Source organism: Cynocephalus volans, chromosome 12, assembly GCF_027409185.1.
Source record: "Cynocephalus volans isolate mCynVol1 chromosome 12, mCynVol1.pri, whole genome shotgun sequence".
Lineage (NCBI taxonomy): Eukaryota > Metazoa > Chordata > Mammalia > Dermoptera > Cynocephalidae > Cynocephalus > Cynocephalus volans.
Window position 1 is genome coordinate 854987 of NC_084471.1, and position 27789 is coordinate 882775.

General features: G+C 57.9%; 2 protein-coding genes across 2 annotated transcripts in view; both read right to left on the bottom strand.

Moving 5' to 3' along the window:
• Positions 1–1285: 1285 nt before the first annotated feature.
• On the bottom strand, positions 1286–10410 carry PANX2 (pannexin 2). Its single transcript, XM_063074929.1, has 3 exons — positions 10113–10410; positions 2968–4329; positions 1286–2662 (listed from the first exon to the last, which is right to left on the bottom strand). The coding sequence occupies exons 1-3, from the start codon at positions 10336–10338 to the stop codon at positions 2319–2321; spliced, it is 1932 nt and encodes a 643-aa protein (XP_062930999.1). The 5' UTR covers positions 10339–10410; the 3' UTR covers positions 1286–2318.
• Positions 10411–20466: 10056 nt separating this feature from the next.
• Positions 20467–27789, bottom strand: part of MOV10L1 (Mov10 like RNA helicase 1) — a 93827-nt gene continuing 86504 nt past the window's right edge. The window contains exons 24-27 of the mRNA XM_063075840.1: positions 22044–22151; positions 21226–21363; positions 20970–21061; positions 20467–20530 (exon numbers count right to left, since the gene is read on the bottom strand). Coding sequence (XP_062931910.1) covers positions 20467–20530; positions 20970–21061; positions 21226–21363; positions 22044–22151 — 402 coding nt within the window. The remainder of the gene's footprint in view (positions 20531–20969; positions 21062–21225; positions 21364–22043; positions 22152–27789) is intronic.

The following is a 27789-nucleotide window of genomic DNA, read 5'->3' on the forward strand; positions in this document are numbered from 1 at the left end:
CACCTCCCCACCATGGGCTCTCACACTCGGGCCACCATCCACCTGCCCTCCTCACCCCAGGGCCAACCTCAGGCCCCAGCACCTGCCAGTGTTACTCAAACTGGCCGGTCCTAAGCCTGCTGACCTTGCCTCACCCGTCTCTTCCCGTGGGAACCACAGTAAAGGCTCTGCCCATGTTCCCTCTCGCTCCCTCTGCCCGTGACCAGCCCTGGTGCTTCCCCGCGTGGTCCTGTGTGGTGTGGGTGCCCTTGCTCATAGGATCTGTGAGTAACAAACTGTCTTTTCAATGACAGTTGTCTCCAGATATTGGCCTCGCCATCCTGAATACTAATAAAACCTACATTTTAAAACACAGGGTGGGATGGGGCCTCCAGCCTATGTCCCCATGTGCTTGGGCTGTGGTGACCCTACACTCTGGGCCAAAGCAGTGGAGGATGGACACCTCGTCCTGACTCCTGGGAGCCCTGCTCTGCCCACCCACGGGCTGTTCCAGGGCTGCTGGGGGAGGGAGCTTCCAGGAGGCCCAGGCCAGGCAAGAGGGGGCCCACTCTGATTTCAGCTGAACCCCACCCTTGCAATTTGTGGCCTATACCTCCCACCCTGCTCTAGCCCCCACAGGGTTTCTGCCCCAGCTGACTGCTCAGACCCTTGGGGTCACCTGCTGTGGCCTGCAGAGCAAGTGTCTGGCTGCATGGGGCACCCATGGGACCAGCCTTGTTCACCAAGTCCTGGCCTGGCATTGAAGGGGTCCCCTGCCCCTGTGATGTTATGAGCATCCCATACCAAACCAAGGGTGCCTCCTCCAGGAAGCCTTCCTGGATCCTGCCAGCTCTCCATTCCCTAGTACTGTACCTGACACTGGCCCTCCCCTGCAAGCATATGACTGATGGGTGGTCTTCCTGGGGGTTTCATTCATTTGTCTCCCCTGAGCTAGTGTGCCCTGGGGGGCAGGGTCCCACCTGAGTGCTCTCCGTGTCCAGAGCCTGAATCATGATGTGTCCTGCTCTAAGAGTGACCACCACACGCTCTGGCCTCGCTGTGGGTGCAGCAGGGCCCCTGCGGTGACCTGCAAGGGCAGCAGGCGTTTACCATGGCCCACATACCCGCACCCCACGCTCCTCTCCTCACAATTCTGGGGAAGGCCTGAGGCCCCTGCACCCTGGGAAGGCAGCCTCTGCCCCACTATCCCCTCCACGATGATGCTGATGAGCTGGGGGAGGGTGTAGAGGCTGGGCAGGAGGCCCCGGACGCAGGGAGGCGGAGGCCTCAGCAGGAGCACAGGTGATTATCAGAATAATATTTATTGATATGCTCAGTGCTACCTTGTTAATACTGCATCACGTGGCCGCGGGGCTGAGGTAATAGGGGCGGGTCCAGCACACGGCCTGGGCGCCCACGGAAGCAGTGTGGGATCTCGGCCTGCAGCTGGGGCCCGGGTGGGGGACATGGTTATTGCGTCAGACTCCTTCCCTTGCTTGCACACTGGTGTCCATGCCTGGGCTCACACATGCTCACTCGCCCTGTGCCTGTGCTCATACTTGCCTGGACACTGGCACAGAGCACTCGTGCTCACATGCACTCACACACTCGCATGCACATGCTCACTCAGGCACGTGCACATTCACGTTTGCTCTCACACCCTCGCATGCGTGCACCCTCTTGCCCACGCTCACGCCCACCTCTGCTCACACACACTTACACACTATCTTGTTTTAGACTCATCCAAAGTCTCCTGATGATAAATATGGTCGTTAGTCACAGTAATCATAGTAAAATAAAATGTATGTCAGGCTACAAGGAGAAAGTGCATGTTGATCTCTGACCTGAGGGCGACCTCATCCCCTCCCACCTGAGGACATCAGGTCCCTGCAGGGAGCGCACCCCTGAGCACAAGGCCAGTGGCATGGCCTGTCCCAGCAGGTGCCACCATCCCCAGCCTCCTCCTTGCTCTGGGCTGGGAGAGCTGGGTTGTCCTGCCCAGGACAAAATTGAATAAAAAAATAAACTCTTCCTCCACAGGCCAGCAGGCATAGCCGAGTGCCCGATGCAGGGGGTGGGGGTTGGCTCTCCTGGGGCCCCTGCCTGACCCAGCCCCCATCAGTGCCAGGACGATGCCATTGGGGACCGGGCTCCCCTGTCGAACGGGTGGTAGAGGTGCCGAGCCCCTTGGCATGGGGACAGGAGGCTGGGGGGATGTGGGCAGGGCCGAGCAAAGCAGAGGCCGCGTAGCATGGCGCTGGGGTCAGCCAGGAGGCCGCCGGCTGGGCCACACCACGTCATGCACCACGGCTTTTGGCGGCCTGGGAAGTCCCGTTCCCTCAAAACTCCACAGTACTCACAACCGTTCGCGGCTCGTCGAAGGTGGCAATGAGGATCTGCTGTGGGGGGGGTATGGCGATGAGGTCGCCCATGTCCGGGGGCACGCGGGGACCCCCTTCCTCCTCCTCCCGGGCCTCATACAGCGTGTTGATGTGGAGCAGGGGGTGAGTGGCGTTTCGGCTCAGGATGGCGAGGGGGTCCACCTTGCCCAGGCTGGCTGGCGACAGGGGGGCCACGGCGGAGACGGCAGGGGGCGAGCAGACGTGAAACGGCCCCCCAGAAGGAAGCCCTGCCAGGGTGGGCTCTGCCGGGTACAAGCTTTCCTTCTCTGGGAGAGGAGTATCTGCAAACAGCCGGGGACACAGCGACTCACGCGCACTGCTCCTGCGCCCCCGTGCCCCAGCGCGGGCCGGCGGACCCTCCCTGCCCTGGGCCTCGTCCGTCAGCCAGCCCCGTCCGCACAATGTCCCCCGGGGGCCTCACCCAGCAGGCAGCGCTAGAGGAGGTGGCCCCGTGCCTCCTCCCAGCGCTCGGGTCCGGCCTCCTGCTGCCCGGGACCTCCATCGAGCGTGCTCGACCCTCCAGCTCCCTCCCCGGGCGCCCTCCCGTCCCCTCCCGGTGCGGGGCCCGCCGCCCCCCGCTCCCTACCTTCGGGGGCGGCCGCGGCCGGGGCCAGGAAGCCGCCGTCCTGGCTGCGGGAGGCGGGCAGCGCGGCGGGCTGGGGCCCGGCCTTGGCCTTCCTGGAGCCCAGGATGTAGGGGTGCACGTCCAGCGAGAAGTGGCGCGCGTGCTTCTTGTCGGCGGCGGGGCCCGCGTGGCGCGCGCCCGCGTCCAGCAGCGGCGCGACGAGCGCGTCGGGGGCCGCCTTCCTGCGCGCAGGCTTGGGCTTGTCGGCCTTGCCCGGGTCGGCGCGCGCGGGCGCCGGCTGCTCCCGGAAGGGCGGCGGCAGCGCGTTGGCCGTGGGGATCCACTTGATCTTCCTGCGCGGCCGCTTCACCACGGGCGGCTCGGCCGGGCTGGCGCTCGGGTCCCCGGTCTGCACGCCCGAGTCGCGCACGGTGGGCGTGGCGTCGTGGTTGGACTGCGCCAGCGCCGCCAGCAGCTGGCGCACCACGTTGTCGTACATGAGGTCGCTCTCGTTGGTGATGAAGTCCAGCCGGTTGAGCGACTTGATGTGGTCGCGGTTCTCGTCGCAGAACATGGCCAGGATGTTGATGTCGCAGAACTGCGAGCGGCGCCACTGCCGGCGCGTCTTGATGCCCACCTTGTGCAGCTTGTCGAAGACGAAGTTGCTCTTGCGGAAGATGAAGAGGTGCACGAGGTTGAGCAGGATGACGAGGTTCATGACGCACAGCAGCACGATGTCCACGCCCGCCACGATGCGCTGCAGCTGCACGGCCGGCAGCTTGCAGGGGACGCGCACGGCCCGGCCCGCGCCGTCGGGCGCCGCGCCCAGCGCGCACGTGAACTCGTTCTGCGTCTGCGTGGCGTAGTAGGTGCACAGGTAGGAGATGGGCAGCGCGCTGAGCAGCAGGATGAGCACGTGCCGCGCCAGGTACAGCTTGGCCAGGAAGTTGCTGCGGCCGCGCCGCTCCAGGTACTTCTCGAACAGGTTCTGCTCGGGGCTCTTGTCCTTCTCGGCGTTCTCGATGATCTCGCGCCGCTCGCGCTCCGTGATGCCGGGGCCCTTGGACTGGATCTGCTTCTCGATCTTGGGCGCCCGGCCCTCGGCCGCGCGGTGGTAGCAGTTGTCGATCTCCTGCAGCAGGAAGCTGAGCTCCGAGGTGAGGCGCGTGGACGCCAGGAACTCCCAGCCCAGCGCGGGCACGTACATGACGGCGGCGAAGGCCAGCAGCGCGTAGGGCAGGAACTTGTGCTCGAACAGCGACGGCCACAGGCTGGCGTCCACGCCGGGCAGCGCGTCCCGCAGCTCCGTCCAGCAGTAGCCGCGGGCGTACAGCGCCTGGTCGCGTGTGAAGTTGTGCGGGGTGTAACAGTAAATGGGTTCCTCTGGGGGCAGAGAGGAGACACGGGCTGGGGCGGGAGGCCGGGGCGAAGGGCGCGCTCGGACCCTCCCCTCCCGCACGCTGCCTGCCCTGCCTGCGGGACCGCTGCTCCCCTACCGCACACCCCCACTCCACCACTCCCTCCAGGCAGCCACCCCCAGCCCCAAGTCCTGACCGGAGTGGTGGGGGGGCTCACCCTGAGTACCCCCTGGAGGCAGTCAGCGGTGGCACAGCCAGGGGTCAAGTCCTGTCCGAGCCAGCCCCAGGAACCGACTTGCACCACACACCTCGGCTGCCTCTCCAAATGTCACAAAGACGGTGTGCACAAAGGGAAACCGAGTCCCAGAGAGCACGAAGACAGGCCACACCACTCAGCCGGGGCTCTCTTCCAGTGGCACAGATGGGCCAAAACCCAGGCCCTGGCTGCCGGCCTGGCACTGCCCTGGATTTCCATTTCTGAGGAGGCGGGTGACACGCATGGTCCTACCTGGCCAGAGGTGGTCACGGTGGCACAACTGAGAAAATCCAGCACGGGCTATGCCTGCCCTTGAGGAGTGAGGGATGTCTGTCCCAGACCCACTGTCCCAGGGAAAGGCAAGCTGGGGACCCTGGATGCTGGCTGGGCACAGTCAGGGGGAAGATTCACCAGCTGGACCGTGGGATCTGCTGCTAAGATTGAACAGAGGGATCCCCCGCGTGGAGTCGCAGGAAGAATGGCCCTCATCGAACTTTGTATTTTCCCTCACAAGTCTGTCTGCGTCTGCAGGTGAGGGTGGGCACGAGCCAACAGCAAAATACGTGTGGGCTCCTGGCACCACGGCCATGCCCTGCCCAATTCTGGGGCCCACCTGGCTGGGGTCTCACACCTTCACATTTCTTGCAAGTGGAAGCTGGAAGGCCCAGAGCTGAGAGCCCCAGCCCCTGCCCACAGCTGCCACACAGCCTCAGCCTTCTCTCTCGCCCCCAAAGATGGGAGCCCCCCTCTGTTCCAGCTTGAGCCCTCACCCTGTGGGAGCCAAGGCCAGCAAGCAACAGGGACTAACAGGCCTGTCTGTCTGTGCCAAGTCCTATGAGTCACAGACAGAAAGATGAGTTACAGACCCTTGCCCGTACTGGGAAGACTCATATTCCCTACACGGGGCCAGGGCTGGCTATACACCTGGGCATGGAGACTCCGTAGCCTACCAGTGTCCCCAGCCCAGCAAGGAGCCCCACGAACCCCAGCATTTGCTGAGCTAGCACAGAGCCCCCTGGCTGCCATCATCACCACCCGTGGTGCAGCCACAGGTGGGGGCTCTGGGTGGGCCTCAGGAGGTGCCAGCACGTGGCCACCTGACTCTGTCTGAGGCTGCAAGGGAGTTGTGAAGGGCTCGGGAGGAGGTGTGGATGGGTCGAGTAAGCTTCGCTTATACGGGGTGGGGGGCAGGGGGCTCCATGGAGGAACTGCAGGCCATGGGGTGTGGAGGAGGCCTGGGGACAGGAAGGGAGAGCTGGTCCCCGTGGCCCTCGATGAGGGCAGGGAGCTGGGCCTAGAGACGAGCTGGCCTTAGAGAAGAGCAAATCAGAAAAGGCAAAGGAATCGACTCTCTCGGTTGAGAAGATGGCATTTTATTTACTTATTTTTTGTCCTTACGGCCAATCCAGGAGTGAGAGAGGGGTGGACGCTCTTCTTTTTTGGGGAAAAGAATGGGACAGGTTTATCTCCCACCCTGGGCCAGGCCCGCCCCCAGGAGCCACCCTAGCTGGGTGTGGGTGCCCAGCAAGGATGGGTGTCCCTGGAAGCCCGGTCCAGGCTCCTGTGGGGCCACAGGGAAACTGGAGGAAGGGCTCCTCTCTCTGCGGCACGGGTGGCCTGTCCCCCAGGCTGGATGGAAGCGGGGCCCGTGCCCCACTCCCTGGTGTGCTGCCTCCACAGGGACTGGGGGTGGGGAGCCCCACTCAGATTCCAGCTCCTAATGCCTGCCACCAGCTCCCTGCAACTGCAGCAGGCAACGAAGGACTCAAGGACATGCAGGTGGCCGGCAAGATTGGCCCCTGGCACAGAGGGTGCTGCTGTGGCTTCCGGCTTGAGGTGCTAGTACCTGTGGTGCTCGGCCACTCTCTGGGTAGGATGGTGAGGAGCAGCCTGCCGAGCCCAAGGGGTCCCAGGGCACTGGGTGCTCCGATCCATGGGCCCAGCCAGACACAGCAGCTGCTACAGGGTCCTCCACCCAGGACCCCTCCCCTGGGATTTCCCAAGGGCAGTGGGGCTCCAGCCTGGGCCAGCACAAGTGTCCACGTGGGAGACATGGAGGCCTGGCCCATCCCAACAACACAGATGGAGCAGCCCCGAGGGGCTTCTTTCCTGGGAGAACAGTGCTGCGTGGAGCTCGGCTGCAGGGCGCCCCAGCCACCCCCACAAGAGGACACTGTGGTGTCCCCACCAAGGAGCCACTGGGTAGCCAAGCATCTGCACAGGGTCCTCAGAGCCCCAGTGACAGCGACACAGAGCCACGACGTGTTGAGAGCTGGGTACCCGACACAGCATCAGGGAAGCACAAATCTGAACTGGTGTCTGAGCACACTCCAGCGTGGCTGCCCCCAGGCCGAGGCCTGGCCCTCAACAGTGTCCCTCCCAGTTGGGCTCTGTGTCGGTCTGGCAGCCTGAGCACGTCTCTACCCTCTGTGCCGCCCAGGCTGCACGTGCCCCATGGTGCCCCCGGATGGCGAAGCTGGGCCCCTCCTGGCTGCCCTGCACCCTTTCCATGCCTGCCCTGCACCCTTTCCATGCCTGCCCTGCACCCTTTCCATGCCTGCCCTGTTCCACCTGGGGCGAGGGGACGCCCCCGCTAGGGCTCCCCGGCTCTGCAGAGGCTGCTCCCTCTGGCTGGCCAGACCCTGCCCGTCACCCCCGGACCAGCTTGTGGCCACTGCTGTCTCTTAGCCCCTCACCCCAGGGCAGGTCCAGACCTTTCCACACTCCCATGCCCTTACAGACCTCCACGTGGGGTGCTGCGGTCAGTGGAATGACAGCCTCCCAAAGATGTCCACGTGCCTTTCGTCCCGTAAAGTGACACACAGCCACAGGCTGACGCGACGAAAGGGACATGGCAGACATGATTGGGTCTCGGGCCTCGCTGGGGAGATGATCCTGGATTATCTGGGTGGGGTAATCACAGGCTCCTTGTACAAGGAAGGGCGGCAGGAGGGTCAGGATCAGAGGTGGAGATGTGAGGATGGAAGAGAGGCGGGACAGAGGACACCATGCTGCTGGCTTTGAGGACGGAGGAGGGGCTGCGGTCCTCCCGAGACGACAGCAGCAGCCTCACCCCCAGCACCCACCTCCCTGGCTCAGACCCTCATACAGACACTGATACAGGGCAGTGGGACAGGCCCCACGCATCCCCTCCTCGGGGCAGCCACCTCGGCACCAGGTCCTGGGTGTGTCCGAGGGGATCCAGTGGAGAGACCCCTCCTGGAATGTCAGACCTGACCACACACCTGTCCGCACCCCTGCCCCAGTGCCCCACAAGCCAGCAGGGCCCCTGCAGTCCACCCCGCGGCCACGTGTGGTTCCCGCCTGTGAGGCACCCTTCCCCCACACCATGATTTTCCTCATATCCGGGGGGACCTCCGCCCCAGGCATCAGCACACGCCCCAGGGGATCCTGGACGCTTCTGGGTTCATGTGAGGCAGCAAGGGTTGGCTCATGTGAGACTCTGAAGATCCCCACGTAGACAGCGCCCTGCCTTGGACCCTGAGCAGGGCAAGCAAACGAGGCAGCCGACACTTCCCAGAGTGTGGGGGAGAGCAAGGGGCGGGAGGTCCTGACCACCAACCCTTCCATCGAGGGCAGCAGAGCAACCTCGAGAACGCTCCACCAAGCCCTGGCTTTTCTTGTGACTTGGGACAACATTTCTTGGGCAAACCTCAGTTAGCTGACCAGGCACGTGCCACAGGGCAGGCTTCAGGTCCCAGAACACTGGGCAGCAGCAGTGAGCCTTGCGCTGCAGGGGAGCGGGAGGAAGGGCCTGGGCACGGGGCCCAGGTGGGCATGTGTGTGTCCATGGGCAAATGCAGATGGGCGCAAAGGGGCAGGCCCAGAGAGGCCGAGGACACGGCCTGGACCGGAGATGAAGGACACACTTGGGGAGACACCAGCAGCCGCAGGCCCAGCTGGATGGGGGAGTACTGAGCCCACATGTGATGACCTGGACTCAGAAGAGTATCAGAGTGGGCGGGTCACCTGAAGGTAGCCGAGTCCACGTGTGTACACACGTGTAAGCCTGCCCATCTTTGCCTGTCTGTTGGTTTAACTGTGTCCCCCCCAAAATATGCTGAAGTCCTAAGTCCCAGTACCTGTGAATGTGACCTTATTTGGAAATGGGGTCTTGCAGATGTAATCAACTCTAACCCATAACCAGTGTCCTTTCAAGAAGAGGGCGATGTGGACACAGACAGACATGCAGAGGCCGGTGTGAAGACAGACAGACAGACTGGGTGATGTGGCCACAAGCCAAGGAAAGGCACAGATGGCCGTTAACCGTGAGCAGCTGAGGAGGCAGGAAGGGCCCCAGAGCCTTCCCTGCCGACACGTTGATTTTGGACTCTAGTCTCCAGAACTAGGAAACTTCTGTGATTTTAAGTCATCCAATTTGTGGTTCTTTTTTACTGTAGCCACAGAAAGCGTGTCCACGCACACCTGAGCGAGACCCGAGCCCCCGCCGAGCGCGCCTGTTCACGCGCAGGTGTGGGTGCTGCACCTCCCGTCCTGCCTGTGGAGACTCCTGATCCTGAGTGCTGGGTGTCTGTGCACTGGCGTCCAGGGAGGGAGATCAGCAGAGCCTTCCTCCGTCCCTGGGGTGGGATTAAGTGGCCCAGACAATGGCCTCCTGAGGCATGGCATCTCCAGGTCTCGGGGCACCCCTAAAAGGTAAGGCATCTGTAGGGGTCTGTGAAGAACCAATGCCAAACATCCGCCAGAGGTGCTCAGCAGCTCCAGAGGACAGAGCCACATGTCCCCTGGGAGTGGTGCACAGGAATGCCGACACCCCCTCCCCACAAGCAGGGCCCATGAGTCCCCCTTGCCTCAGCCCAGCTGCCATGCGGGGAGTGTCACGTGCTGTCTCCACAGGGAGGGTGCGGCACCGGGAGCCCTTGCCCGAGTGCCTCACAAGCTGGCTCAAGGCTCCGTGCGTCCTCCCGCCTCTCCCCGCCCTCAGGCGCCCCCACAACACTCCTGGTCTAGCCGGGGTGAGTTCTGCTGACAGCATCTCAGAATATCCCTTCTGCGCGTCCCTCTGTCCCTGCCCTGTCCAGCCCCCGCTTCCACCTGCACGAGCCTTCGCGGGCTCGGCGCTGCCTGCTTGGCCACGCGGTCCACCTCCTGGCACCGTTGACGCCGCCTGGAGGGCCCGGCCCCTCCGCTGCTCCAGACCCTCGGAGGCTCCCCGTGCCCGCCGGCTTCTCAGGGACCCTGCCCGGCAGCGTGGGGCTCCGCGTCCCTCGGCATCGGCTCTCCCTTCTCAGGCCCGTAAGGTCCTTTCACGGCCACTTCTCCACCCCCTCAGATCCTGCTGTGACATCCCGTAGGCCAGACCCCATGTCTCAGCCACAGCTGGGACCACCAGCTCCAGGCCAGGCCGAGTGGGACCCCGCGACCCGCGGCTGAACGGACGGAAGGTCGGGTAACAAGACCGAGGCGGGGTATCGCAGGCGGCCCCAGCGGCCGGCGACACCCGCGAGGACGCTGCCGGGAGACCCCCGGGGCGCCGCCGACCCCGCCGGGCCCCGCGCCCGCGGCCTCACCTGCGAAGTTCTTGGTGAAGACCAGGGTGACCAGCAGGATGGGGACGAGCACGGTGCCGATGGTGACCACGCGGTCGAAGGGCAGCTCGAGCTTGAGCTGCAGCAGCAGCGCTGCCAGCGCGCCCGCCTTGTCGTCCTGCGCGCCCGGCAGGATCAGCTCGCGCAGCTTCTCGCCCGCCAGCAGCGCCGTCGCCATGTCCGCCGAGTGCTCCAGGAGCCGGTGCATGGACGGGCGCCGGGGACGGGACGCCGGGGTCGCGCCGCCGCCGCCCCCGCTGCAGCCCGGGCCCGGCCCGCGCGTCCCTCCCGGCGGGGGCGGCGGCTCTCCCCGCCCGGGCCGGGCCCGCTCCCGCCGCGGGCGCCTCCGCCGCCTGGCTCCGCCCCTGCCCGCCGCGCAGCTGCGGCGGGCGATGACTTTGCAGAAAACGCTTAAATGAAGCGAGATGAAATTAGCAACGACGGTCCCTCCTGGCTGGACGCGCGGAGGCTGAGCGCGGCAGGGACGGGGACGAGCGGCCGGCGTGTGCTGTCGCCCCACCTCGCACCCAGTGTCCCCTCACTCTCCCTGGGCTGCTGCTGCGGGCGGGCGCGGGCAGGAGGCCACACACCCCTCCCCAGCTCGGGGCAGCTCCCCCGCCCGCCGCCCGCCCCCCAACTCGCGCCCACCCGGTCCCTGCGCCCTCGTGCGGGTCCCACGGCCTCCGCAGCCCGTCCCCGCCCCCCGCCCGCTCCGTCCCCGCCGGCCTTTGCCCTCTGGTTCAGCGCTTCCCCTCACGGGGACAGGACACACGTGCGCGCTCTGTAAATATCCGCCGTGACTGGAGTCTTAACTTCATTCAACAATTCATCCAACACACGTGTCTTGAGCCCCAATATTTGCGATTGTGAGCGAATCGGTGGGGACCCCCGCGCCACCCGCCTCCCGGGCTCGGACTGAGGGAGGCACAAGCCTGCGCTCACGGCTGTCCCTGACTCTCTCACCTTCTCTGTGCTTTGAAAGGCCCTCGCGTGCTTCCAAACGATGCCGGCCCCTGCGCCCTGCTTATTTCACGTTTCTACTCCCTACTGAGGTGGTCGGCTGCATGCGATTCCCCACAGCCCTGGTAACCCGAACACCTCACGGATAACTCAGACCCAACAGATAACCCAGTCACCCCACACATAACCCAGTCACCCCCAGATAACCCAGTCACCCTCAGATAGCCCACTCACCCCCCAGATAACCCAGTCACCCCACAGATAACCCAGTCACCCCACACATAACCCAGTCACCCCCAGATAACCTAGTCACCCTCAGATAGCCCACTCACCCCCCAGATAACCCAGTCAATCCCCAGATAACCCAGTCACCCCACACATAACCCAGTCACCCCCAGATAACCTAGTCACCCTCAGATAGCCCACTCACCCCCCAGATAACCCAGTCAATCCCCAGATAACCCAGTCACCCCACAGATAACCCAGTCACCCCACAGATAACCCAGTCACCCCACAGATAACCCACTAACCCCCCAGATAACCCATTCACCCTGGATAACCCAGTCACCCCCAGGTACCCAGCCACCCCCCAGATAACCCAGTCACCCCCCAGATAACCCAGTCACCCCCCAGATAACCCAGTCACCCCACAGATAACCTGGTCACTCTGGATAACCCGAACACCTCACGGATAACTCAGACCCAACAGATAACCCAGTCACCCCACACATAACCCAGTCACCCCCAGATAACCCAGTCACCCTCAGATAACCCACTCACCCCCCAGATAACCCAGTCAATCCCCAGATAACCCAGGCACCCCACAGATAACCCAGTCACCCCCCAGATAACCCACTAACCCCCCAGATAACCCATTCACCCTGGATAACCCAGTCACCCCCAGGTACCCAGCCACCCCCCAGATAACCCACTCAACCCCCAGATAACCCAGTCACCCTCAGATAGCCCACTCACCCCCCAGATAACCCAGTCAATCCCCAGATAACCCAGTCACCCCACAGATAACCCAGTCACCCCACAGATAACCCGGTCACCTCACGGATAACCCGGTCACCCCACAGATAGCCCACTCACCCCCCAGATAACCCAGTCACCCTCAGATAGCCCACTCACCCCCCAGATAACCCAGTCAATCCCCAGATAACCCAGTCACCCCACAGATAACCCACTCACCCCACAGATAACCTGGTCACTCTGGATAACCCGGTCACCTCACGGATAACCCAGTCACCCCACAGATAACCCACTCACCCCACACATAACCCAGTCACCCCCATTTATCCAGCACAGTCCTCCTCAAGGCTCCCGAGGGCTCCCCCGAGTGGGCCAGCTGGGGGCCTTTCTTGACACTTTGCAGGAGAGCCAGGCCAGTCCGGGCCTCACCACCAGTGGAAGAGTCTCCATCCGGGGCGCGAAGGTGGGTTCCGGTGCTGTCTGCCTTTTCCCCTGACCGGCGCCTGTGTGAGTTGCGGGTCAGACCCTGCCCATCTCCATGGGCTCCGTCTTTCTCTGGTTGGTTTGCAGGAGTTCCTTATACCTGCCAGACATCAGCCCCCTTGTTGAGCAACTGTAAATGCCACCTCCAAGTCCTTCTGTCTGTTGTGTTTATCCATGGGGTCTGAACAGTCTTTAATTTTGATGTTGTCAAAACCATCTCTCTTTTTTTATGCTTTGGGGTTTCTCTCTGATGTCAGAGAAGCATTGTGGCATCCCTCCAGGAGTGTGACCGTTCATCTTTCTCTCTCATCCTTCAGGAGCTCAGTGAGGAAACATTTGCATATGACATTTCTATTTTGAGGTGAATCGGTCCAGGTGAAGTAACTTGTATTTTGAAGATTTTGGGAGACGACTGTATCAGAAGATTGCAATCCAAACAAATTCCATGCGTAATATCGCTCACTTAGCACGTAAATTTTTTTTTTTTTTTTTGTGACCGGCACTAAGCCAGTGAGTGCACCGGCCGTTCCTATACAGGATCCGAACCCGCGGCGGGAGTGTCGCCGCGCTCCCAGCGCCCCACTCTCCCGAGTGCGCCACGGGCTCGGCCCAGCACGTAAATTTTTTGCTAGAAGTACATGCATGTAGGAATGCAGCTTAGCTTTTCTCATCAAGTGAGCTGGTTTTCCCAACACTGAGGAAGTGCCCTTTGCAAGGCCCTTTATCAGAAGTTGGCCTCAGATCTGTAAATGGGTCTCTTTGTATGCTCACTAGCTTGTGTGTCTGTCCCTGCGACCTTCACTCTGGGGCAGCCGGACTGGAGGGATACTCTCCCCAAATCCTGTCTCAGGGGACGGAACTGCTCTGTGGGAACAGCCTGTCCTTTCTCTAGGTGATGTGTTAGCACATGGCTTTGACACACAGAGTGCTACAGCAAAACTTTTATTCCCATTTCTTTTAGGCGAACACATTTTCTCAGCTCATATCCATGAAGATCAAAAACAGAAAAAAAAAAAAAATGACGAAGCTGTCTCACTCCAGCCCTTAGTAGTATTCTCCTGTGAAGACATGAACTGCCGGCGAGGAGGCCCCACACATCGTTGAGTGACGCAGTTCCAACTCAACTGCACTCCCGTGTTTAGTTACTTATGAGAACTGGCAGTGTGCGTGTCACTTTGACTGGGTGCTTACGACAGCGGTAAGGGTGACAACCGGCCCCAGTGCTTGGCACAATGCTCAGCCTCATACCTCTCAGCGTATGCGCTGACCTCGGAGGAGCCGAGTCACTGAGCTGAGGCTGCTGTGTGATCAGGACGGGCCAGGCCACATGCAGGAACAGCCTCCTTTTCTCACAGCTTAGAGCACAGCACAGGGCTGTTCCACCTCACATGTCTGCCACGCGGTGGTTGGGAGCTGTCCCTGACACCCTCCCTCTGGAACCTGGCAGCCAGGTGCTGGCAGAGGGGGAGCGGCGAGCTGCCCTGCGGCGATGCTGCTGCACCACGTGCTGCTGCTCTGCTCATGCTCGCTGGCCAGGGCTGGTCACCTGCCTTCATGTACCTGTGCATGGGGGGGATGGGAGTGAAGTCTGGCTGTTTGCCCAGGAGAAGAGCAGAATACTTGTGAGACCCACACCTTTCACACTCAGCACACTTTCCATTAGGATGCAGTCCTGTGCGTGGAGTGAAATAGGGACAGGAGTCATGAATGACAAAGTTCCTAGCTGTGAGAGATCAGCTTTGTGCCCTTTTCACGTGGATGATGGTGGACATCAAATCCTTATGGAATTTTGATTCCACTGGACACACTGAAAAGGCGACTGTAACGATTTTGCTTTAAAATGTAGTACTTATAATATACTGGGAAGTACATCATAAGCTGCTTTAAAAACAGTGAAGAAAAATTTTAGATGACTCAAAAACAACCGAGGGGACACATTGTTTTCAAGTTTCATTTAGGGGATCTCCAAACACAAAAGTTGAAGCCCCCTGTGCAGGCCACACCCACCTGCAGGAACCACTTACCTTTGCTTCCGGGTGGGCAGGGATGTGTTCCCTATACAGGGCCATGCCAGTCTGGGCAGCTTTGCCTTCCCTGTGGACAAGAGGCCTCGCGGGCAAGCCTTGTGCACTCCTGTGCCTCCAGCAGCCTCCCTCACTGGCCTTCTTTCTCCCCATCCAGTCCTGCCCCTGGCACACAGGTGCACCCTGAGTCCTCTACACAGTGACCCTACCTGGTCCCCCACCACCTGGACATGCACTGGATTATGGCTGAGGTGTCCCTGGCCTATGACACTCGCCCCCCACCCCCTGCCCAGAGGCCATCCCAGCCCATCTCTGCCTGCAGGATCCTGGACACTCTCACCCTGGTGTCTCCTCATGCTGTGGTCTCTCTTTCCTACGCACCAGGACATCCAAGTCACGGAGCCCAGATCTGGGCCAGCTGGGCCTGCATGGGGGGTTAGGGCCCAAGTAGATGCAGGCACAGTAAGTGCATGTTTTAGGGTGATGGGAGTTGTGTGAGGAAGGGGCTGAAACCCAGTCTCATGACCGATCCGTTTAGCTGCTGGCTGGTGGAAGGACAGACGCAGGTCTCATGGGGACTCAGCCTCACAGGCCCAGTCATCGACTCTCTCCTAGGACTTTTCAGGGCCTTATGGGTCACCTCTTGATGTCAGACCTGTCCCTACTCCCCCCCTTGCTCATGCATATGAAAAAATTTAAGGCCTCCCTGGGTGGCTGTTCTTTGATTCCGTGTTGAAGAGACACAAAAAAGCCCCTGACCCTGGACTTCCGCTCCAGAGCGAGAGACAGAAGGCAGACAGGGCCCAGCAGAGTGGATGGGATGGAGGCATGGACGGGAAGAAAAGACCAAAGCCAGGAAGAGCTGTGGGAAGGGCAGGTCTCAGACAGAGGGCGGCAGGTACAAAGGCCCCGGGACAAGTGGTTTTGAGACCGGGTGGAGGGTTGCGGCTCCTGTGGTGATGGCGTCACTGTGGCCGCTGAGTGGGTAATGGACGGGGTGGGCAGAGCAGTAGCTTGAGGATGTACCAGCTGGCCTGAGCTGTGGAGCTCTTATTTCTATCCCGACGAGCCGCTGGTGAGAGGGCCCTGCCCAGCCTGCCTTCTGCTCCCCAGAGGGTGGGAGGACCCACAGTTTCCTCTGTGGGGACCGTCCTTCTGGCCTCCCAGCCTTCCCAGGGGCAACCCCGCTCCAGTCCTCCATCCACCTCTGTCTTCCTGGGAACCTGACCCTGGAAATCTCCCAAGCCCCCCTCACTTCCCTTCCTGGCTGGCTGCCTCACTCCCACATGGGCCCACAGGCTCCTGTCCATGGAGAAGGTTTGCGTCCACGGAAGCTGTGGGAGAATCCTTTGTGCAAAAGAAGCTTCCTTAAAAGAAGAGTACCCCCTCCCCACACCCCAGTTGGCACCTGCCCTGCTGCTTCCTGGACCCGGCACCCAGGCCCTTGGAGTTCTGGGGATGCAGGAGCTCGGTCAGGAGCTGCAGACCTGGAATTACATCCCCAGAGCCACCTGTCCACACTGCGCACTGTCCAAGGGCTGAGGTGGGAGGCCATGGGTCACATTCCTTGCATGTGCTGTGCACTGCTCATGTGCACCAGCAGGCCAGCACCAGGCAGGGCCAAGTCCAACTCGAAAGAAGTGAAGGAGCAGAAGGCCCCATGTCCGGCCGCCAGGGAGGCCCCCGGGGCACAGGGCTCAGCAGTTCAGTGGATGATGACAGCTGCCAGTCCATGCCAGGCCTGGCTTTGTGCCCTGCACAGGGGTCTGAGCCAACCCAGCCCCTGAGAGGCCCAGATTCCTCAGAGAACATGGGATGTTGCACCATGACGGGATTCCAGGAGTGGCCTCAGGGACTGCGGCATTGGGAGCTGGGAGGTGGCAGGTGGGGGCACAAGAGCCTGGAAACAGATGAGAGCAGGGAGGCTGAACCGCAGGAGGCTGAACTGAACTGCAGGAGGTTTTGCAGAGGTGGGCAGGGCTGTGTGGGGCTGGAAGCTGGTCCAAGGTTGGCAGCCTCTTTAAGGAAAAGAATTAAACTCATAAATCCAAAAGTAGGTTCAGAGCCTTGAACGGGATGGTTGAAGTGGAAGGGATACCAGTGGCCAGAGTTAACCCTTTAGGTGCTGGTAAATGGGAAACCAAAGAGGGAGCAGGGATGGGGGAGCTGTGACCTGTAGACTACCCACTCTCTGTGTGGTTTGGGTTGGCATCACTTGGGAGCTTAGTGGAAACAGACTCTCCGGCTCTGGCCAGGTGGTCTGCAGGCCTGTCCAGGGTGAGAAGCTCTGCTCTGGCAGGTGTGACTGCATGAGCATTTGGTTGTCTGCAAGGGATAGGACTCAGAACTGCTTTGACTCAGGGCAGGCTGAGGTAAGCAGCTCTGCTGTCCATGTGCCAGTGGTGGCCTGGGGTGGGCAGGGCAGGCAGAGCATCCCACCTTGGGCCACCACCTTCTGTACCCTCAGGGTCCACACTGGTTTTCTCCATGGGAGGTCACCTCATGGCCCCAAATGGCTGCTGTAGCACCTGCCATCACACCTGCCAGCAGCAGGGGGACGCAGGGAGGAAGAAGGACACAGCCTCCCCCTGAAGGATATTTCCCAGGAAAGACACACAGTCCTTTTGCCAACACTATGAGATCCTAACTCCTTGGGAGGTCAGAAACTTGTCTTTGTTCTTGGTATTCAAGAGCCTGGCTAAAATTCAGGGGTTCCGCAACGACAGCAAGAAGCAGACAATATTGAGGGGTACATAGTGGTGCCTGCCATAGGAGACAAGAGTGGAGCAAGAGGGTCGTCCACGTGGTAGTGATGGGGCTCGGGTTGCATGGGGGGTGCAGCAAGGGCTGTTGGGACACAGCTGCTGTGGGAGGTGGGGGCACCGAGGGCCTGGCCCACCCAGCTGGCTCTGAAGGCAGGATGGGTTTGGGGTTCCTGCTGCATGCTGGGTCATGTATCCAGGGCTGGAGTGTAGGTCAGGGGGTAGGGCGTGGCACCTGAGGGACGGCCAGGAGAAGGCGGCGCTGAGGCTGCAGAGGATGGGCTGCAGGAAGAAGGACAACCCGTGAGGCAAGGCCCTGGCCACAGTCAGTGGACACTGCAGAGCTGGGCAGTGGGTCAACCTCCTTGGAGGTTGGAGGCTGGGGCCAGAGGGTGCTGGGTCGGGGCGATCTTGGCACAGGGAAGGGCGGCGGAGAGACAGGAGGCAGGGAGAATCATCTGCCGAAAGGTGTGGTGGCCCGAGAGGACCCAGCCATGGAAGGACCTCATGTCTCGTGCTGTTGGGGTGTCCAGCAAGTATGCTTGGGAGAGAACAGTGGGGTGACCTGACCTCACCACAGCAGCCTGTGCTGCTGAGAGGCCAGGCTCCCGAGGCCATCAGATGGAGAAAATGTGGTTCCCAGAAAAATGCCTCCCAGTTACTCCCTATGCAGTCCCTGCCCCAGACTCTGGGTCCTGAGACATGCTGGTAACTGACAGAATGGCAGGAAGAGACCCTCCTGGGGGAGAAGGGACTGACCTGGGTCCCTTCAGTCCCCAACTGCCCTGCCCTGGTGCCCTCACAGGGACCAACCCACAGCCCCTTGGGCTTCTCCAGCTGGGAGCAAGAGAAGGCGGGTGTCTTTTCTGGGAAGCCAGCACACATCAGGCCTCGCAGATATTATTCCTGGTCACCCGGCTGACGCACACTTCCTCCTGAGGCCACTGGTTCTCTTGCTCACTCTGAGGAAGGGCCAGGGCCGCCCCACCAGCAGGGCCCGGGGCAGGAGTGGGGACGTTGGTCCTTGCAGCAGTGGGTCTACCTCCGCCCCATCCTCGGCTGTCTGTCCTCCCCTCATCATGCTCGTCTGCTGGCTGCTGCCTCTCCAGGAACGCAGCAGACACTGTGGCTTCCCCTCCAGCCCCGTCAAGGAGCAAACAGGTCACAGAGACGGGCTGGTGGGACAGCCTGAGACTGCATGGCCCCCACACCAGAGTGAGGTGGGTCTCTCCCACTTGCTCCAGGCACCTGGCCTGCTGCAGCACTGCCTAACTGATGTTGACTCAGTCATGAGCCTGAGTGTGTCCTTCCTGAGTCCAGTGCGCCTGGTTCTGCGGCTGGACATTCCTCATGGAAGTGCCTGACCAACTGGGGTCTGAGTCCCTGGCCGGATGAGCACTGCTGATGGAGTAGAGGCTCTTCCTCCACCTCTGGGCAGCTCTGTAGAAGGGTGCACCCTAGCCCTGTGTCCTGCTTGCCCACGCTCCCTTTGGACTCAGGCCTGGCCACACAGTGGAAACTGGCAGGTCGGCGTGGTGCGCCTCACGCAGGTGGGCAGAGGCGCAGGGCAGCAGTGTCCTTCCTCGGGCCTCGAGTGCAAGGGCAGCTCAGACTTGTGCTGAGCATCTACTGGGATGGGACTGACCTCTGAAACACCCCACAGGTCATTCCTGACAACACACCCGGTTTTCCCTGGTCGGCAGCATGCCACACTCACAGATCCTGTCCATGCTCTGCCAACTGACCCCAACAGCCATTCATGTGGCATAGTGGGCTGGGTCCCCAGGACCTTAGGTGGTGCCATGGCAGCTGGACCCCAACACTGCCCCAGCCCTTGGTTCCTGTCCCTCCCACCGTGAGGTTTCATCTTCCTGCTAACCACCAGCTTCCATGTCTGCCCCTCCTCAGCCACACAGGGCAGGCTCTGCTGAGGACTGACCCTTGTGAGGGCTGAGTTAGGTTGGTGCTCCTGTCCTGGGAGGTCGCCTGGCTTAAAGCAGCACATGAGCACTTCCTGGGCCTACCCTGGGCCGCTGTCCCCCGACCCAGAGACCAAGGCCTGCTCTACATAAGAGCCGGCATCACAAAGGGAGAGGCAACCTGGGCTGTGACCAGGGCCCAGCGTGCAGAGCCTGAGTTGGCCTTAATGCTCTACTGTCACTGTCTGGAAATTCTTGGTTACTTTTATCCCCAAACTGGTGTTTGTACAAGTTGGGGACCATGGCACCCGCAAGAGCAGAAATTAGCTCCATGGGCGTGTCCTTTGTTCCCTACTGCTCCATGATGCCCACGAGACCCCCACCTGCCTGCAGAGGGCTAGGCCTGTGTCCTCCATGTGCCCAGGGCCAGCACAACACAGGACTCAGCCCTGCATGTCTTCAGTTGCTGCCCTGTTGTGTCCATGTGCATTTTACTGCTGGCCCAGAGATGTGTGTCTAAGGACAGTTCACTCAGTACCTCTGGGATGGGGTCCCCAAGCCTTGTGCTATTCCCCAAGGAACCAATCCAGGTGCTTACTGCTCAGTACCTCCATGGCACAGGGGCAGGCAGCCCAACTACACCTACCCACCAGCACTGCAGCCCAGGGCAGGCAGGACACTGGCTCCCACCACCCACCCGGTCCCCAGGCAGAACCTCACTATCTTGGGCTCTGCCATGGTCAGCCCGCAGCTCTCTCCTGAGCAGAGCTGGCAGCCTTGCCTTATACCCAGTTTGCCTTATGCCCAGCATGTGGCTGGCTCAGGACAGAGTAGAGGACAGTGGGGCCACTTCTGAAGACTGTGGCCAGTAAGGGGTCAGAAGCCATGTGAAATCCTGGTTGTCACCAATATGGGCACATTTTGAGGTAGAAGGGCGCTGAGGGTTACTACAGTGTTTATTTCTGGGGTGGGGTGGTGGTGACTGCCCCATGGCAGGAACAGGCTGGCGTGTATCAAAGGTAGCAGCAGCAACAACTCAGACTGACCCGACAGTCTACCCACCCACATGTCCACGTCCACATCCACAGGAGTCATAGAACAGATAGAAGCAGCAGCACAGGCTGGGCTGAGCCCAGGGTTCACAGGGTGAGGCACACGGTCTCCGGTCCATCAGCCATCAGGCATCAACTGGGCTCCTGACACTTCTAAGGTCCTAAGGATCCTGGCACTGCTGGGCACTGGGCAGGGAGGGGGGAGCCGCCACCATCGAGCCAGAGCTGCAGGTGGAGAAGTGAGTCAGGCTCCCACAGTGGCTAAGAGCCGCACTCTTCCCAACATGGTTTTTCTTTTTCCTTTTGGTGGCTGGTTGGTACCGGGATGGAACCCCGGACCTTGGTGTTATCAGCACCACACTCTAATCAGCTGAGCTAGCCAGCCAGCCCCGCAATGTCATTTTTATACAGTAAAGGGGCACTTTGTTTACCTCTTCAGGCTTAGCGAGGGATGGGTGACCCCGACCCTAAGTGTCCAGGAAGGAGTGGCCACTGCAGCCCAGGAGGGCAAGTGGAGAGGAGTGAGGGCAGTGGGCCTGCAGCTGCTGTGGGGTGTGGGTGTGTGTGGGGCCCTGAGTGGGGGATGGGGGACGGCAAAGAGCAGGGGCAGGCTGGGCAAATCCCAAACCAGCCCACCCTTCAGGAAGAGAAAAGAAGCGCTCACGTTTGCAGAGACTGCAGCTCGGGAGGTAAGTTGCATCCTGTGTAAACACCATTGGTGATACTGTATTCCAACAAAGCTCCAAAACAGGGATCCTGTTGTAAACAGAAGGAGCCTGGCATTAATATGAATGAGGCCCAAGTCTCCAGGTGGTGCACACATGGCTCCCAGCTCAGTGGTCATCTCTGGATGACTTGGACCCTTTCCCCCAGCCCTCCCTCCTTGAGTGAGTCACAGGCCACCGTGTGTGCAGACTCACGTGGACAAGAACGTGAGGGTTTCCCAGTACAATCAGCAAAGCTTTGGGTCTGGTGATTGCAACATTAAATCTTTTTGAGTTGGATAAAAAACCCAAAAAATATCGATCATCTTCAAATCTATCTTCACTTGACCGTACCTAAAAAGCACAAAGATGAATAAAATCATATTTTAAGGTTTTTTGGTATGAAAAGAAAGTCCTGTTATAGGAAAACATTTAGAAATGTTAAATAGCAGTATGGCCCCATTTTTGGTTAAAAGGGAAGCAAGTGGGGGCGGGAATCAAAGCTCACTGTTATTCTGGCTATTGACAGGGAGACCCCCAAACACCAACGATGGTAGGGTTTTAGGTGATTCTTACTTTCTTTTCTGTATCTTAATTTTCTAAATTATATGCAATTAACATGTACTGTTCAATAAAGATAACTTAAAAACAAACAAAGGAGCTGGAAGTGTCGACCTCGACATCCACAGACGGCAGAGCTGCAGCCACCAGGGCGGTGGGGCTGACGTCAGCCTCCCCCTCTGCTCCGCAGCTGCCTTGCCTGCCGACACCTGGTCCCTCCTCCTCCAGTACAGTTACCAGTTCTTCCTGGATCTTTTCTCCTTACTTTTTTGTTTCCCTAATCTTTGAATTGTTTTTCTGTTTTTAAGAACATTCTGTAGTTACTGCTTGCAACGGTGCTGTGGTCTAGGAGTCTTACCCTGCAACCTGCCTGTCTGCATCACTGACAAGCCTCTGCCTTTTACCCAGAACCCAATGAACACCAAGCGACTTCATAGCACAGTGGCTATCCCACTGAAAATAGAGATACCTACAGTTGAAATGATGATAACCAAATATTCTTGCCCTTGGAACTCCTCTACTGATCCAACCTTTATATCCATCAGATCAACATTTTGCAAAAGAATCTTGATTTTCTCCACCTACAAAACACATTAAAAGAAATATTAAAGCTGACGTTATACAAATATGATCATTTCTTTATATATCACAGCTTAAACCAAATATTAACTGATGGAGTTTGGATGTGTTGTCCCTCCAAAACTCATGTGAAACTCTGATTCCCAAAGTGGCAGTGTTGGAAACTGATTGAGTCATGGGGGCGGATCCCTCATGAATGGATTAATGCTCTCCCTGGTGGAGGGGGTAGTAAGTTCTTGCTCTATTAGTCCCCACCAGAGCAGGTTGTTTAAAGGACCCTGGCACCTTCTCTCTCTCTTGCTTCCTCTCACCATGTGATCTGCTTGTACCCACCAGCTGCTGCCACTTTTCCACCATGAGCAGAAGCAGCCTGAGGCCTGTGCCAGATGCAGCTGTCCCAGAATCGTGAGCCATATAAACCTGTTCTTTATAAATTACCCAGTCTCAGGTGTTCTGTTATAGCAACACAAAATGGACTAATACAGTAATTGACCAATGTGAAATGGTGCTTTTCAATTCTGTATCATCTTTCTCTAAATTAATTAGAACACAAATCCCAATTTTAGATAAATTGGGGAAAGGGGTCAATACTTATTAGGAAAGCCAAGATTCATGTGGAAAATATCCTGCCCCACACAAGCACAAGGCAAGGATGGAGAAGATTCATTAGTTGAGAAGTGAAATGTTTGTCTGCTGCGTAAAACCGAGATATATGTGTCCGCACCCACAGCTGTTTAGGCTCCAGGGCTACTGACAGGCTGCTGTGGCCAAGACTGTGGGCTCCAAAGTGCCCAGGCTCAGGAGATAGGCCCAGACTTCATGACTGCCTGGTGGGGTGAGGGGACAGAGTTCAGCTGAGGTCTAGGAGCCCCTCTCGAGGGGACCTAACGTCCCAGGGCATGAGAGCTGTTGCAGGGCATCACAAGGGAGGACAGTGAGGGCTGTGGAAAGCAGCCTGCTAGCTCAAGAAAGGAGAGCTTGCTCCTGAACAAGTGGAATAACTGAGCAGACCAAAAGGGACTTTAAATCCTCACATTTAAGGTCTTCAGAGACAAAGGAAGGAAAAATATCCATAGCAAGAACAGGCTATATTGGTAAAAAGAAAAAAAAAAATTGAAATCTTGGAAAAAAAGAGTATGGTAATTGAAACAAAACCCAACAGATGGAGAAATGCTGACCTCACACAGCAGGAGGAGGCCAGGCCAGGTGCGCAGGATGTCAACCTGGGGACAGTTACCAGGGCTGCCTGGCAGACGCCGTGAGAGGCATTCAGAGGCAGAGGGCAGATGAGAAGCTGGACTCTGTGCACTACAGTTCCAGGGCAGAGATTGGGGTGTGGGGGCATCAAAGGAGGACAACTAACCACACTGCAGACCAAGTGCCAGCTGAGAGCCCAGCAGGGGGAAATCACACGTCAACATTTTGTGGTGAAACTAACATCAGGAATAAAGGAAAACGACGAAAACAAGACACTACTTAAAAATAAATTAGTACATGCTAAAAGACAAGGAAGAAACAGCAGAACTAAAACTTGAGAGTGAGGTGGTTCAAGTAAATATATTTTTAGGCAAATTCTAAGATGATTTGCCACTCATACACCTTTGTTGAAATAACTGCAGAAAAACAAATGTCAGAAGAAAGACAAACCTTGAAAAAGAAGTGAGATGAAAAAAGCAAAGGTAAGTAAAAAAGAAACCCCCAAACAAAACCCCAAACAGCTAAGGTATGTTGGTAAATTGTTGCCAAGGAGATTTCTTTTTCTGCTAGTTTGTTGTTGGAGTATTAAAATGCTACTGATTTTTGCATGTCGATTTTTGTATCCTGCAACTTTACTGAAATTGTTTATTAAATCTAAGAGTTTATAGTCTTTAGGTTTTTCTATATATAGGATCATGTTATCTGTAAGCAGGAATGCTTTGTCTTTTCCGATCTGGATGCCCTTTACTTCTTCCTCTTGCCTGACTGCTCTGGCTAGTCCTTCCAATGCTATGTTAAATAGGAGTGGTGAGAATGGGTATCCTTGTTTTGTTCAGAAGGAAGGTGGGAAGATAGTTCATGGCAGAGAAGGATTCCTTAGATGAAAAACAAAAAGCATAAACTGTATAAAATCATTTGTACATGTGACTATTTTAAAATTAAAAACATATACCTAACAGAAGAAACAAGAAAGACAAGTGCAGCTGAGATGACCATCATAACACACACGAGCACCCATGGCCTTCTGCAGAATACATGTTGAAAAACTACAAGATGCTGAGGAAAAAACACACTGAAGACCAACGTAAAGTGGGCACGAGATTTGAATAGGCAACAGTGACGAAATGGCCAAAATAACATATGAAAAGATTCTCAAATCACAGATGATCTCGAGGGAAATCTCACAACACCCTCCTCCCCACTTTCCACAGGACGCCAGCTGAAGGGGTGTGGACCCTAACGCATGTGTCCCACATGGCCCGGCAATGCTCAGAGCATCCCCTCACACGACCTGCATGTGGGCTTGAGGAAGGGTTTCTGGTGATGAGAAACCAGACGGGGAGCAGGTCGGTGGAGACCAACAAGGCAGGCGCTGCCCCAACACCTGCCCTCAGCCACCTCAGGAGCTGTGGTTCTCACACCCATTTACAGACCAGCAAACGGAGGCAGAATACCACAGTGTGACAGCATGGGGACGGGAGTCTTGCATGGGCTCCATAAAAAGCCCCGCTGTCCTGTGTGCCTTTCGGTGCATCACATACCAGAGAGCTACAGGGGACTTCCCCTGGTTCCAAGTGCCAGGACACGGAAAGCAGGGCAGGCCAGTCAGGCCCTGAAGGAGGTGGGGCAGCAGCAGCTGTTCAAGTGAGGCCTCACCCTGCCCCTGGCTGGCTGTTCTCATCAACCTTCCTATCACCTGCTGACTGCCCAGCTCGACTTGCCAGATGACTGATTCATTCATTTAAGGAACTTGGAGGCCTAGTATGTGCCAGATTCTGGGCTGAAAACTGAGGATGAAAGGTGAGCATGGCAGAGTCCTGGCCAGTCCTCAGGAAAAGCCACAGGTTAGTGGAGAAGCCCTGAAACAAACAGATAATTAACTCGAGGTAGCTGTGCAGTGATGAAGGTTAGGGCGGAAGCCATGGACACTTCACCCAGCCTGGGGAGACCATAGCAAGCCTTGAGGAGTGATGCCTGAGCAGAGTTTCAAGAGTGGAAGGTGCAACTTTGCAGAGCAGAGGTCACCACAGTGAGACCTGTGGTGTGAGTCCCTGGGTGCTGAGAGCCAGCCTGAGGTTACAGGAGCTGGTTTCCACTGGACTTCTATTAGGGGCAACTGAAAGGCTCCAGGTTAGAACAGAATCCAGGCAAGATGGCAAGAACTGAGTGGGGACAGCTCCCCCAGAAGCAACTATATAGCCAGAAAAAAACAACAAAAATAACCTTTCATCGTTCTGGAAATCAACCAAAGACACACACAATCTAAGAAGTGTTTATGCTTGAAAAACAGCTGAACAAGAGTGCCTGTGGGCTTCCCTCACTTGGTGGTGGCCCAGTGGTGCTGCCTGGGGTGGTGACCTCGGAGATACGGAAACATGAGGGCCGAGGGCTCCACTGGCCTTGGCTGGGGACAACCATGTTCCTGGCTGAGGCTGTGCACATGTATGGAGGAGACAGGAAAGGGCCCAGTGGAAAGTAGCAGCCAGGAAAGACTAAGACAGCCCGAGCTTTACACTCACCTGCTACACGCGGACCCACTGCAAGGGCACGGGAGCTCTACTGGCTCAAGGTGTTGAACACAACCCCTGCCCAAGCTGGCCAACCACTAAGCTGCACAGACACAGGGGTCACCCCAGGAAGCCAGGCTTAAAAATAATAATTAAAAAAAAAACTCAGAAGGGACATCAGTTGTCATCCAATACATGGAGACCAAACAAAAATAAGATAGCAACAGTAACCTCCAGGGGAAGATCAGAATCCACTGTTGATACAACATATTTCCTAAAATTCCTAATTTTCAACAAAAAAATTAAAAGACATGCAATGGAACAGGAAAGAGTGACCGATGCTCAAGAAAAAACCATCACAGAAACCATCTGTGAGTGCCTCTCAGTGTTAGGTTTAGCCAAGACTTCACGGAAGTCTTTACAAATACATCCAAAGAACTAAAGGAAACCATGTTAAAAAATTAAGGGAAGTATGAGGGTTTCTGTCAAGATGGTGGAATAGACGGTTTCCAGCATCACTCTCTCCCACAAATCAACCAATTTACAACTATGAAAATGTAACATCAGCCAAGCTGGGGCCACTGGCGCTCAGGGGAAGAGGAGGAGAGACCTACGGAGTTCATGAAGGCGGGAGAAACTACGATGAGAGAAAAAACTGCTTGGAGCATTTTGGGCCACGGCTGCTTTAAGGCTGGAGTTGCTGAGCACATGGAGCAGGAGCCAGCAGAAGCCACAGCTGTGCCCTTCAGATGGAGTTACTTGGAGGCGGCAGGGCAGAAGAGGGCCTTGGTGGCCCCCAGGACAGCAAGACCACGAATAGGTTTCCCACGGACCCACGCCGGAGCGAGGAGACAGAACTGAAAAAGGGGAGCCATTCAGAGGCCAGTGAGTCAGCACAGGACCCATCCCATGGGAAGTGTTTGGAGCATGGGCAGTGGGGGAGATGGGCCCACTGGGAGAACACTGGGACACAGCAAGGACAGCTGACCCAACCCCCAATCAGCGCAAGACCACTCAGAGGAGATTGGTCAGTAATGCAGAATTGCATGGGGTGCAGTTTGATGAAAAACTTACCAGATCAGAGTTTCTACACAACCCAGATCCACCAGGTCTCTGGAGAGCTGGAAGTACCTATAAGGTCAACCATTAAACCCTGAGCTGCACAAGCCTTCCCTAAGGAAACAGCAGCAAAGCAGCAATTTAGCTCAACCATGGCTCCCACAGGAAGTTCCCCCGTTTTAGAAGTAAGCAAAAGACAAAAAATTAGTCCTGGCCCAAGCACACCACTAGTGCCTTGGGGCCTGCCTGGGAACCAGAGGCTTGGAGCTGGGGACCGGACCACACTCCCACATCCAGGCATACCACATCAGCGCCTTGGGGCCTGCCCAGGGACCTGAAGCATGGATCCAGAGACTGGACTCCCCTCCCACAAACAGGCACACCATGCCAGTGCCTTGGGGCCCACCTGGGGACCTGAGGCATGGAGAAGGGGACCAGAACCCCCTCCCACAACCAGGCACACCATGCCAACGCCTCAGGGCCCACCCGGGGACCTGACGCATGGAGCCAGGGGCCAGATACACCCCACAATCAGGTACACCACCAACGCCAAGGAGCATGCCAAAAACATCACCACCATGTGCGTGGCCCACCACAGCCACCACAGTAACCATGGCTGTTGTGAAAGCGTCTAGATGCCACAACCACCGCACAAATAGTCTGCCAGCCACTGAAGGGCACTGACCCAAGGAGAGTCACCAGCACAGATAAAGAAAAGAAGAGGATCTCTCTCTCCACAAAGCCCATTCCAGAAGGACAGAAGAAGCATCTGCTCTACAATAATAATATTAGGGGACCTGAACATACCTCTCAGCATTGGACGGATCATCTAGGCAACAAATAACAGAGTAACCATTATTCTTTCAGAAGGAGAGAA

Bases quoted from the DNA above. Each gene is read 5' to 3' on its own strand.
- PANX2 (XM_063074929.1), bottom strand. From the start codon at position 10,338: ATGCACCGGCTCCTGGAGCACTCGGCGGACATGGCGACGGCGCTGCTG. The intron at 4,330-10,112 runs GTGAGGCCGCGG...CTCTGCCCCCAG, and splicing joins CTTCACCAAGAACTTCGCAG to AGGAACCCATTTACTGTTAC. The intron at 2,663-2,967 runs GTAGGGAGCGGG...GGCTGTTTGCAG, and splicing joins GGCCGCGGCCGCCCCCGAAG to ATACTCCTCTCCCAGAGAAG.